Source organism: Globicephala melas, chromosome 1 (genome assembly GCF_963455315.2).
Source record: "Globicephala melas chromosome 1, mGloMel1.2, whole genome shotgun sequence".
Classification (NCBI taxonomy): domain Eukaryota; kingdom Metazoa; phylum Chordata; class Mammalia; order Artiodactyla; family Delphinidae; genus Globicephala; species Globicephala melas.
In genome coordinates this window covers 76,290,844-76,304,351 of record NC_083314.1, presented here as the reverse complement: position 1 = coordinate 76,304,351, position 13,508 = coordinate 76,290,844, and the positions used below count along the sequence as shown (strand labels likewise).

The 13,508-nt window shown below is 43.3% G+C and overlaps 1 protein-coding gene across 3 annotated transcripts in view; it reads right to left on the bottom strand.

Annotated features, from left to right (window-relative positions):
- Nucleotides 1-4,883: 4,883 nt before the first annotated feature.
- The window catches only part of KCNN3 (potassium calcium-activated channel subfamily N member 3), a 180,283-nt gene continuing 171,658 nt past the window's right edge, over nt 4,884-13,508 (bottom strand). For 2 of the 3 annotated variants that reach the window (XM_030842261.2, XM_060298745.1), the window contains exon 8: nt 4,884-13,304. In XM_030842261.2, coding sequence (XP_030698121.1) covers nt 13,008-13,304 — 297 coding nt within the window. In that variant the 3' untranslated portion in view covers nt 4,884-13,007. The remainder of the gene's footprint in view (nt 13,305-13,508) is intronic. The other variant, XM_030842262.2, reaches the window with a different exon arrangement.

Genomic DNA, 13,508 nt, shown 5'->3' with positions numbered 1-13,508 from the left:
CTGGTTACTCCTCTGGGGAATCATACATGTGTGTAGAAGGTTGGTTCTTCTCCACCAGGACTCTGTATGTTGAATGTGGCTGAAAATCCACCTGCAAATGACTTCATCATAAAGCAAAGTTACTGGCTCAGGTAATTAGAAGAGTCAGTGGCTCCAAGGAACTTACCAAGACCCCCACTTCTCTCTTCCTCTCCTCTCTGCCTTCTGTGGTCTTGGCTTCAACCTCATGTTCCATGTGTTGGCCCCCTGTCAACCCCACTCTCTCCCTCATGAAACAAAAGGGCACATCAGTTCCTGACAAAATCTGTACCATACCTTCCTGGGGAAGACTGTTTTTTTCCTGGTAGCTCCTGCTTAAGCCTTGGCTCTGAGATTCATTTGCTCATGTTGGCTTAATTTGGGCCATGTGCCCATCCCTTCATGAGGGTGATGAGTCCCTCTAATTGCCTTAGCCTGCCTTGGTCCACCATGGGTCTGGAAGTAGGATTACTCCTACCCAAGTGCACAGTGGAGATGGGGGAAGGGTAAATTCATCAAATTAAAATCCATGTACTATGGGCTGCAGAATTGGGGGAATGGATGTCATGGAGGTAATGAATAATGGATGTCAGCTCCTCTTGATGATGTTCAGACAATACTAGATGATTATTTTCTCGTTTGAACCAAAACCAAACCGGATCTTAGGTTCTCAAATTTCTGAGTCAAGTAAACATTGCATTTTCATCCTTAGAAAAATTCTCTAGGAAACCTTAAGTATAAATCTGTTAGGATTCCTAAATTCTGATGTTCAGGCAGAGCTATGTACCTACCTTCTCATTCCAAGAGGTGGGAGGTGAGGAGGGTGTTAGAAGAAAGGGCAATTGAATCATGGTGTACAGGAGCTTACAGAAGACCTGACATATCCCTTGATGAGTGACTGGGGTGTGGGTGCCCCACTGCTATATGTATTCTTTCTTGAGAAATACTTGATGGCTTTTAAGTGATACCCCAGTGTTGGAAAGTAGGAGGTAGAACAGACTTGGAAAGAAGCTTTACCTAAGTAAAGAGGAAATCGCCCATAGGCAGCAGTAACATATTGCATTTGTGTTTTCCACCTTTGGTTTTCTAGGGGACAAAATTGCATTTTAAAGAGATGCTATTAAGTGTGACTTGTTCCCGGAAAAAAATGAAGTGTAAATTTCAAATTCATGCCACAAAAATAAAAGATAAAGCTCATTTTGGCTAGTGTTCATGTACTATTTGCAGTAGTGACTGAAATAAAGATTAATAACCTTGACCACCATTAGCATAATCCACTGTAATGCTGGATATAAAATTGCATCATTTTAATAATCTAATGTTTCCTAACCAGTGGGGATTCTTGTAGATTTGCAAGTATTAGCTCCAAATTCTTTAACTAAAGGCAGATAACAGTGAAAATGATCAATGCCTCTGGAATATAAAATATGTGATGAATTAGTTTGGCCAGTCTCAATAGGCATATCTTTGTTTTCAGTGAGAGATTGATAATGTGGTGTGTGTCTGTGTATGTGTGTGTGTGAACATGTGTGTGGGGGAAGCAGGGCCTTTTATTTTTATCTAACATTTGCAAAATTGATGAGGATGAATCTAGGAAGAACGTGGCGAGACTCTGGGCAGGCCTCAGCTTTCCACACCCGCACAGAAGGCATTCTCAACAGGGGGTGGCAACGTTCCAGTCCCGTTTCTGCCCAATTAGGCAGAAATTCTCTGTTTGATTTTGGGCCAATCACTTCTCTTGCCCCCCATTGCCTCTGAGTAAGGTAAGGGACGTGACTGACAAATGAGTTTCCCGGATGCCTGAGGGGTTTCCGATTCCCTGGGTTGCTGTATTTCTGTCTGACCTGCAGGGGGCAGTCTTACTCAGAGGGCCCTGAATTTAGCAGAATTGTCCAGTTCTGAGAACAGGGCCCACTTTCCGGTTCTAATGTCCCTTTCCCCCAGCTTTCGTGGGTATGCATAATGTAATAACGGGTCAAGTCTTCTTTAGGATAGGAGCCATTTGACTTAATGTTTAAATATAGTTAGGAAAGGATCCATGAGTGTCGCATGGCAGATTACCCTGTTTTCGTTAGGTTTCATGAGACACCTACTAGCAAGGACAGCATGTTATTTTTAATCGTAACCTTTTTTGCCTAATGAAAAATGTTGGGATGGCCCGTCCGCTAATCCTCGCCCAGAACTAAGGCCAAAGAAAGACATTAAGCCCCAGACAGACTGTATGTCAGGCAAAAGCAGAAGGCTGCGGCAGCCCGGCAGAGAAATACTGAGTGAACAATAACCTGGCGGCATTGTTTGCCAACACGTGTAGAGCCAAATGCAAATGAACACAGGTTCATGGGTCCAGAACTGAAAAGAAACGAGGGCAGGATGAAAGGAACGGAGTTGCAAGCAAATCCCCGTCTTTATACAAATCTTCTCTCCCCTGCCCCCTCCCCAATGGCTCCTTGCCAACTCGGGAGGGTAGAGATCCCAGGGGGCACTGGCCAGGCTGGGCACCTGCGGGTCTCACTTCAGCAAGCTCTGGATCGGCCCTCAACTCTGAGAGCCCCTTAGAACCCCTTGGGGGGGCTTCAGGGAAATGTGCAGGCACCACCCCAGACTCTGCCTTTTGAATCTCGGGGCTTGGGGGCACTGGCTTGGATGTTTTCAAAAGCTTCTGAGGTGCTTCCAGCGTGAAGCCAAGATTGAGAACCTTTGCTCAGATAAATGGAATGACTGTACTGTGTTACTGCCTGATCCTTTATTTGAACATAGCTGAAAGCGGCTTTATCACACAACAGTGTGTCTATACATCCTCATTGATAACAGCTGCTCACCTTGGGCACGGTTCTCCATTTCTCTCTAGGTTGTTAAAACTGGGTTAGGCAAAAAAATAAGACAAAACCCAAAACCAAAACTGGGTTAGGCACTAAAGCCGTTCATGTGCCTACTTGTTGGCAGGGCCAATCTCCTGAGTCAGACATAGCCATCAAGGCCAGGATAACCCTTGATTAAAGAGGCAACTTTTTCCAGGGGTCTCTGTTTCCAATCTAAATTAAGATTTCCTCCTTTAAAAATTCCTGTTTTCACAACTGTAGACATAGGGAAGGAAGAAGATAAAATTAAAGGAAATCAGCCGCTTGCATTTTTGGTTTTGTGTTTGTGTCAGTTCCCTTCTTGTTTTTATTGAATGCCGTCATACTGTATCAGCATTTGCCAGAACATTTAAAAAATGCCCCTTCTCTCCAGCTTCAGTTTAAGAGGAAGTGGCAAAGGCCATAGACTCAGCTTACCCGCAACGGCACAACTCTCAAACTTTGCACAAAGAAAGAGATGCAGTCTCCCACCCAGACCTCCAAACCCACAATCCAGCCCACCATTTACATTCCAAGCCTGGGCCTGGGCATATGGTCGACATACATTCTTGGTCTTACTCATCCAAAGGTGGCCAGCAATAGAATTTGAGCCACCAAGTTTCCATTCTCCCCACCCCCCAAAATGTGCTGAAAAATCTTTGGTTGTATTTTCAGTTTAACTCCTGACTTAGATGTCATTTACTGCTTGGTTTTCTCTAGCTCAATTTTCCCATTTGAATAATGGGAATAATGTTTGTCATCTACCTCACAGAGTGACAACTAACTTATTGACATTTGACATTTGAGGTCCTTGGATGAAAGGTTGTCTATAAGTACGAAGTATTGTTATTTCGTAATCATTGCGTTGGTGTATGTATTCATTCATAAGGAATTTTGGGAAGAACAGCAGAAATATAGCTAGATATATATTTTTTAAATATTTTAACTTAGAAAAAGTCCCAAAGAGGGGTGTTTTTTAGGTGTTTTGAAAGCACCTAAGTTGCATTTTTGTTTTTCTTTTTTTTTTTTGTCTAGAGCTACAGAAAAATTCATGGGGAGGAAAGTAAGGGTAGGGGGGTTTCCATTTGGGGAACTTGATTTGCCAAGCCTTCTTAATGACGATTCCACAAATGTGGCTGCAGCTGTGAGGACAGCTGGAGAGACCTGTTGTCTTTCTGGTGCCCTCCGATATTTTGCAATGTCTCTTCTGATTGACACCATGACTGGGTGTTGCCGCTCTGGCCTGGCCCTGGCTGTCATGAGGGCGTTGCCACTTGGGCAGGGAACTGGAGAGAAGATTTAAGTTGGTTTGAAGAAGTAAAATTCCTCCTTGAGCTCATGAGCAGAGCCATGGAAACCTGAAGACTTCCCCCTGGGGCTCTGGGGGGCTTCTAACCAGAGAAGTGAGTCCCTTACAAGCTGTCACACCATAGAAAGAGAAGACCTCTGGCTAAGGTAGACAGGCTGATTGATACAGGTGACTGTATTATTGTAGAAAGGCAGGGCACAGGAGCTCTAGAAAGTTCACTGTGGTCCCTCTGCCAGCCTTCTAGGACAGGTTCTCACCTGGTTCAGGGAGAGAACTTCCTACTTGTCCTTCTGTGTGTGCTGCTAAAAAGGAAGCAATATTTAGAGCTGATTTAAGCCCCATCCCCTGCAATTTAGTCTGTCCAATGCCAACAAAACCATGCCTAGCTCACAAAGACCAGGCCCTTCTGATGCTGATGTGTGAAGAGAACTGGGCACTAGACTGAACAAAAGGTTTGCTTTTGTTAAAATGTTTAAAATGGATTATAATGAAATTATAGAATCACTGCAACCACTCTTACTTATGCACTCCTGCAAAGGGAAAACAAAGTCACTGAAACAGAAAAATTGTTCCCAAAGGCAAATTCGGTTTCCTTTTTGGTGACCTGAGAAAGTTGACCACAATTCCATTCAAAACCTTCAGGCACTTGACTTTTTTTTTTTTTTAATATCCTTTACCTTTTTAATAAAAAGTAAAAAACAAACAAAAAAATACATCGATGTCCTGAATAGAACCTCTCTATGTAAAGGTCTCACTAAACAAATAAACATAGGACCAGACAAAAGAAATGGAGCTGCGAATAGCAATATGATATATAATGAAGCATTTATATATGTATGTATATATTATATATGAATGTGCGGGTATATGTGTGTGCACCTATGTACGTATAAATATGTAAATATTTGCCTACATATGTCACACACACACATAGATATTTATACTGACCTCTTTAGATTGAAGTCCAAGGCACTTTTTACAATGAACAGGTTAAAGCCATTAATTCAGAACATAACTGTTTCTGGGTACATATCGATTTATGGCGCCAATATCACAATTCACATCTTTCCTTGCTTACTTCGGAGTGTCTGGTTGGCGTAACGAATAAGAGGCTTGGTTTTAAAAGAGATTAGGAATGTTTCTAGATGGTTAAACTAACTTCTCTTGCTAGTTTCCTGTAGGGAGGAGGGTTCCCACTGGTGGGATGGTGAGTTTCTCAAGGAAGGAACACAGATGCAGCTATTTCTGTACTATGCTGAGCAGAAAGCCAGGTGGCCTTCCAGGGGACCTGCCCTGAGGAGCCACCTGATATTCTGATGGCCCTGCCAGCGTACACTAAAATGAAAACCTTAAAAAGGTGCTTTGACGTGGCTCAAGGCAATGAAGTGAGTACTTTTAAAATTAGACTGGGAAAAGACTGCTTCTCTGTGTACACCACCCAAGCTATATGACCTCAAGGGGAATTTTAAGATACATTTGTTTTTATCATTATGATCATAGAGGACCTTTACTTCCTCAAATAATTCTGTAGATGAGGGTCAAGGAAGAAATGGCTTGATCTTCTGATTATTAATTTTGTTGGCCAGTGATTCTCAACATTTAATATGTATACAGATCCCCTGGGGACCTTGTTAAAATGCCCAATGTGATTAAGTAGGTCTGGTGTGGGGCCTGATATTCTGCATTTCTAACAAGTTCCCAGGTGATGGTAATGCTGCCAGTCCATGGACCAGGCTTTGACTAGCAAGAGTTAGCATATAGCTATATACCTGAATTACTGTCAAAAGGTCTGTTTTCCCAAAATCAGGAATTTGTATTGGTTCCCTTGACTCTAGATCGAATAATAACTTTGAGTAGAAAATCAGAACACTCTCTATAAATGTACAAGTCTTAGTCTGAGAAAGCCTAGAAGGAAAAGCCAAAAGAGCCAGTTCTATTTAGTAGCAGAAAAGTATTACGAGATAAATCAATTACCACCAGTCCATTCATCGGTCAATTATAAAATTGAGAAAAACTCATTTCCATCACCCAGTGAGTGAGTAACTTGCTAAAAACTGGTGCCCTGGTGTTCTGATGGCTTTAATGAAGCTCTGCCTAACATGTTATGAGGAGCAGTACAGAGAGAGAGAGAACTGAGAGAACTCAGCTCAATAAGAATAAAATGTGTGTCCAAGTTAGGTCTCAGCTACACAGGCAGATTGAAACTGGGCATTTAGATATTTCTCTTTCGAATGGCATGACTAATACCATTGAAGCCCCAGCCTCACCTATATTTAAGCTCAAATGAATGGAAGTGTGAGAGGGTTCCAGCCTCTTTCCCAGGAGAAAACCTGCCATTTTGCACTATCAGTATATCTGGGTGAGTCGTCAGAGATTGTGAAGGGAAGAGATGCGCATACTCAGTTGAATCTACCCTGATGCTACTTGGTTTGCACCTGTGCAATACTATACGGAGTGATGGTAACACATGAGGGTCCTCGTTGGGAGGAGGCCCACTGATTCTAGGAAACCTCTGTTCTATAACCAAACACATCCTGTTTTCATCTACAAATAGTCCTTTGGTCAGTCAAAGGAGGGAAGTGAGAAATTCTACACGTGTGTCTCAGAGAAGGTGGGGCATGGATGTCATAGTTGCCAAAGTAGAGAATTTGCCACAATTTTGCCAGTAAAGGAAAATATCTTGATTGAAACTCTTCCTTCCTCCCAGCTGGAGTAAACTAGCAGAAAAGGAAGCCCAGCTCTCTGCGTGTCCCGCCTCTTCCCCTCAGTCCCTCAGGAGCTGTGCTCAGTGTTGTGGATAAACATGTGCAAACCCCGCACCCTCTAGGGCACTGCTGACTCAGGAAAGCACACCTGCACACCGGCCTCTCATTGGGCCCCGGGTAAATGGAATTCCCATCCCAGTTATACTCTGACACAGAGAAACTTATAATGCCTAGAATTTTGAGTCTCTTGTGTCACAGGAGAACAAGACTCTTCCTTATGCCCCATTCTGAAATTGCCAAAGGAAACACCAATTGACTGTGTTTGAGACATGTCATTTATGGAAGAGGTTCTTTGCATTTATATAGAAAGAGCCTGCACTTTTATTAAACTGGCTTTGCACAGCTACTAAAGGAGTGATGGCTTTTAAAATCTCTTCTGAAATGGCTTGAAAGAATTTAGGGTAGAATTAGTCATCTAAGCTGGAACAATGTTCTTTTGTGTCTAATAGTCACGTCTCAGAGAATTAGAATATGGCAGTTCTGTAGGCTGAGGACCCTTGGTCTGGGTGTCAGGGAATCACTAACAGTGATGTGTACTCAGAAACAGTCGTTGGGAGAGCAGGCTGACACCGGACCTGCTAAAGACTAGTTTGATACAAAATGTTAGTTGAAAGTTACAATATATTTTATAATATAGCAATATATTTCATATTTAAAATAAACTGTTATACTTTCTCCTATCATTAAAAAATAGCAAGCAGTACAGAGGCAAGATGCAAATTCATATTGAAGCTCATCTGATTCTGAATATAAACACATCAGTTTCTGAGTTCACCATGAAAATGTTTCCTCCATTAACATCTGTTGCTCTCTTTTGTTGTTCTCTTCTGGTCAGTGCAGAATGGAGAGTCTGGGACCAGCATTGAGTTGTTGCGCCATTAAAAAGTGTGTCTGATGAAGGTGGATCAGTCCTGGTTGAGATTCAAAGACTGAGACAATATGACACAGCTAGAGAATGTTGTTTATTCCCTGTCCTTCTTCGGTGAACTTGGATGTTGGCTGTTCCGATCAGATTGATATTTGCTTTGTCAATATATATATATATATATATATATAATTTTTTTTTTGGCTATAAATTCAGCATCTCTTTGGGATCCGAACTATAGGTTGGTGTTGAATTTTGTGCTTTTCCTCCATCAGCTTGGTTGGTCACAACGTCTCTTTTGTTTGTTTCAACACATGGTCCAGGCCCAAGAGTACAGCTTCCAGAACACGTTTCTCAGGTGTGTAAACAACTGTGGCAGGGCACTTGGCACCTAGATTTGGAGGTCATACGTTGATGATTTGATAATGGTTTTGTTCAGAGGGAACTCCAGTTCACGTTTGGGCATTTCCAGTAATGGTGTAAGAAAAAAAGATCACAGTTATTTTTTTTCTCTATCTGTATGTATTTATATACCATTGCACTGAGTACTTTTAATAAGCTTCGGTCTATTTTAGTAAAAATCTACATATTACTTGTCTGACAGGAGTTTACTGTTTACTATTCACACAGCCTGGCACAAGCTTTCAGGATGAAGAGCGCTCACCTATATTCTACTGCCAGAGGCAGACACTTAATATTGCTGTCCCTGTAACATTCCTTTCTTAGTGGTATCAATGATCCCGTTCCCACAGTGTTTACTTTGGCGGCAGTAGAGAAGGAAGGGATACTGTCCAGGGCGTCATTAAGCTGACTGGCTGCAGGGAAGGGAAGGGGCTGTTCCCGCCTACCAGGAAGCCACCAGATAGCTGTCTAAGGTACTGAAACCGAATGCCGCAGAGTCAATAGGGGCAGCCAAATGGCCACTGATGGAGCCTTCATCTGCTTCTAAGCAACATCCAGGGAAGTAGGATGATTGTGTAGAACTGGGACGTACTTTAGGATTTAAAAGCAGTAACTTTAAAAGAGCAGTAACCTACTGGTAGTGCAATGACTTCATAGTGTCTCAGTTGCGGTACTGTGATGGTAGCAACACCATGGGTTCTGGGATGAAACACTGGTTCTTAATTTGGGGTGCACTGTTTGTTGAGGTATGCTCTGAAGGAGAGAGGTCCTGGAACTATGTGCTAATCCCATACTTCTCCCTGCTAATTTCACATAGGTTGATATGTAAGAATTACTTTTTGGTAACTATTGACTACATTCAGAGGCAACATCAAAGTGTGCACTTGCCAGAGTCAGTCTGGGCTGCTGTTGTTGGCAATAGTGATTTCATTTTAAAATCTATTGAATACTTTGTACTTAGGAATATTAACTGTTACCTTCATTTTAAGCATAGAGAAATTGAGGTATGAGGTGGTTATATTCATTGGCCAAAGATGTGGATCCAGTGTTAGAGTTTTATTTATTCTGATTCTGCGTCTCTAGTTTTCTTCTCTTCCATCATTACTTATTCACAAGAAATTATCAAAAATCTAAGGGGGAAAGCCTCAAATATTATATATTAAAATCATTGTTTCTTCAATGCTGTTTCTTCTTGGCCTTTAATAAATAACAGCAGTTCGCACTTGCTCAGCACTTTGGAAATTACTTGCACACACATTTTCTATACCTCTTCAGTTATGAGATTGTTGTTACACCACTGGTACTTGCTGAGGTCAGAGGTTAGTGGTGATGCAGGGCCTTACCCCTCTTATTCTTTTGCATTGCATTAAGCATTTCTAGAGATATGATGTCATGAAGTTACATATTATGAGGATGGCAAGAGCAGTTCATAGACACTTCATGATAAATTTATTGATGGTGATCACACATATGTGGTCTTTGATCCAAAGATGCAGATTTTTATTTGGACTTCAATCTAAGGAGGAGTGACTCCCTAGTCTGCTGTAATTTACCAACTGATGCTATGTCCTGAAATTCCACTGAGATTAGTGGTCTTAAAGTATCACAGTACATCCCTGACTTTACAGTACATGAAGCTATAATATGGCTTAAGCGATGAGGGGGTGGCTCTGTATTTTTAATTCAAGTGTCTAGATATTTTAGGGAATATTAGAGTACTTTTACCTGACACTGAGTTATCAGAAGGATTATAGTAGGGGCTCTGCCACTGGGTCATCCTTCCAGGAGTGGGCAGAACTCAATCAGTTCAGTACTGGAGTGAGGTTACTGTAATTAATAGTTTTTCTGTATAGCCAATTCTTGAGTAGATAATTAAACCTCCTCCACCACCAAACTTGAAATTACAGAACAAGAAGTCATGGCACGAGAATCCACCTGCACCCTTTCCCCATCTGACTAAGATGCTGAGGCTCAGTGGAATTAACCAAAAGATGGGCTGTAGGAAGAAAACCTGGGTGAGCTACACCCTAATCAATACCTAAGTCATCAAGGGTTGATTGTACTTGCAGGAGAATGGGCAACTTCCCCACATAAAGCTGAAAAACCAGCACAGAGAAGCAGCCTCCCATTTACCACTGCAGGATCAACATGCAGATTTGATCACTTTTTCTTTTTCCCGAAGAGTAAGTACTCTTTCGCCAAGGATAAAAACCATACGTAGCTATTGCACTACCAATAGGTCCAGTCATGCTACAAATGCCCATATGTTTCTAGGATGCCAGTGGCTACTGCTACTGGAAATATCTCCAACCACTCTCTTTGCTAGTGTTGCTAGGTTATAGGTCATCAGGATTTACCTAAGTGAATAGCATTAGTGGTGGGTTAAAGAAGAGTCACCCACAGATGGTGATAGGTCAATGACAGTCTACACACACTTTTTGGCAGGAGGAGTAGCAGTGGAATCTTGCATGCCATTTGTTTGAAATTCAGATTAAATCCCTATTTGTGTGCACGTGCACACACACACACACATCACAGGGTTACGGGGGAATGGGAAGGGTGACCAGGAACTAAGAATTGAGGGCTGTAGGTTAGATGATTGGGATTGGCATGTTCAGGTTGACCTGTCAGCGCTCTTCACTTCATTTCTTTGTGAAATGAACTAACGCCACAAAGAAACCGCATGGTTATTTCATCTGCTTATTGGTCTGTTTATATGTTCAGCTGTCACTGAAAACAGGAGCACCATTGCTGGGACATAAAAAAGGAGAGGGATCTTTTAGATAATCAATAGTTAAAAGGACAAGCAAAAAAATGTTAAAGCCAGCAGCAAGTGTGGCATCTATGGTGTGCAAAGCAACCAAGGAAAGTGCTCAAAGGAGTTATCAAGATAAAAATGAGGGCATCAAGGGAAGAGCACAGCAATGAAAAGAGATATAAGAAGAGGTTGAACAAGAGACCAGCTCTTCTTGAAAGAGTGGCCTTTCTAGGGTGGTCTACCTTTTGCTGTCTGATGATTCCCTTGCCCTTAGAAGACCAGGCCCAGTGCTGTAGAGGAAAAGTCTTCACAGCTAGACTCTGCCTTTGGAAAAGTGGCGATGTCCTGTACAAAGTGAAACCCAACAGGACAGCCATCCACAAATGACACCTTTCTATTTTACCCTAAACAGATGAAATATTCCCTACAGTATGATTTAAGTCCCCACAAGCAGACGTCAAAGACCTCAGAATGAGAAATGTGATGATTAGTATGATGGTTTTCACATCACAAACATTATGCATGGTTAGATGATGGAGTGTGGAAAATATCACGCATCCCCATGCCCTCTCCTCACAATGCCTGTCGTACACTGGCTCTGGATGTTTCTGGAGTCCCTTGGAGTTTGAGATGTATTACAATAGTTTCTGCACCAAGATTAACGTGGCACAGCAGGAACAGGATACTGACAAATCCCTGTCACCTTATCTTACCCACAGGGTTGCCTAGAATCTCCCTTTATCCTCATAACCTTACACTTTGAGGTGGTTTTAGGTCAGGTAGAAAGGACCAGCTGGGCCACTCACCATCACTTCTCCCAGCTCTCAGGTGAGGCACTTGACCCCTTTGCGCTCCTAACATCTGGGGCTGTAAACCTGTTGCTGGATAAATAGCACTGAGCAAACCCCCCTGACAATACTTCTATTCATGCAGGTGTCCTGGGGTCGCACCTGTTGGCGCATGTGTGTGCTTGCATGGACAGATCCCGCCCCCCTTCCCTCACACACATACACCTGATCATGCGCTCCAGTGGAACACAGCTTGTTTGGATATAAGATGAAAACTCTGCAGAAGCTGTTATTTTTAGAAGGCTGCTTATCTCTCCAGAATGCCAATTTTGGCTTGTCATTCATCTCAGAGCAAGCATGGTGCATACCCAGGGCAAAGCACCCTGTTTTGTGTTTGAAGCAACCTGCATCTTCAGTGAAGCTCAGGACGTGGCCGACACTGGCAAACTACCTGAACTGACAGCACCCACATCCCGATTCAGACCAACTCAATGTGCATTTAGAGAGTGCCTACTGCGTGCAGGGTAAGGTACCAGGTCCCTCTTTATTTGGGCCAGGTGCAAACCAGAAAAGACCTGGGTTGACTGTGGGATGTGTATGTGTGTGTGTACATGCACACGCTTGCAAATACACAGGTTTATATGGGTATTAATATTGGATGGAAAGTCTGGCTTTTTATTTGTCTATTTTTCTTTCAGTCTAAATTTTGTTTTATGACTGTGCGAGGGATGGCAGGAAAGCATGTCTGTCTTGGCAAAAGCTGTGGGCAGCTCTCCCTTACTTTGTCATCCAGGGGCTTCCTTAGACAGAAGGAACGCAGACAGGTGGGCTGGAGGACCCCGGGGTGAGGAACCCATCCCCCAAGCCTGACACCATGCCCTCCCCCCGCGGGACCCTCCTCCGGGCTGGCTTCACTGCCGGCTACTTCAGTGCATCTGAGCTCCCACCCCCCACCACGTGAAGACCTGAGATTGAACGTGGGTGTCTGTTCTCCACCAACTGTGCCGCAAGGGCCCTACCAGAGGCGTCGCTTCCTGTCATCTCCTCTTGCTGCTCCCGAGTAGAGGCACCTAAACAGAGATCAGATTTCTGGTTTCAAGGCATATCAAACCAAGCACGCTGAATGAACATGAGTTAGTTAATTAGCTCGGTCTCTCTTCTTTACGTTCCCTGGTCTGCATGTTCCTTGATGGCAAAGCGACCAGGAGAGAGTTGATTTGCATCTTAAGACCTATGGGTAATGCTTCTGAAGTGGGGAGTTTTATTTAGCAACTGCTTGAACTCGTGTACGGGGTTGGGAAGGAGGTGGAGCTGACCCCGATTGGGCTGTCGGAGAGTGGGGTGTGGGTGGTGCCCACTGCCACGCTGACGCCCCGGGCCTCCGTGAGGGCAGACAGGAACTGCCGCTGCTGCTGGCGCAGGGTGTCCGCGATGAGCAGGGGCAGGGAATTGACGCTGGCGGTGAGGTGCTCCAGCTTCGACTCCAGACTGCCGATTTGTTTCTCCAGATCTTCGCTCCGATCATTGAGTTCTGTGATTAAGTCATACATGACGTTCTGCATCTGTTTGGAGAGACAGGGAGACGACAGGTCATTGCAGAGGAATCTTGAAATTACACTTGAAATACAACTCCTCCAGGGATCAACTTCCACACCGGCCGTGTCGGATCTGGCCAAGGACAGAGAAACAGTTTACTTTCTTGAAGACTTGGAGGCTCAAATGGCACAGTGCGTTTTTGTGTGTGTGTGTTTTTGTCTGATTACAAA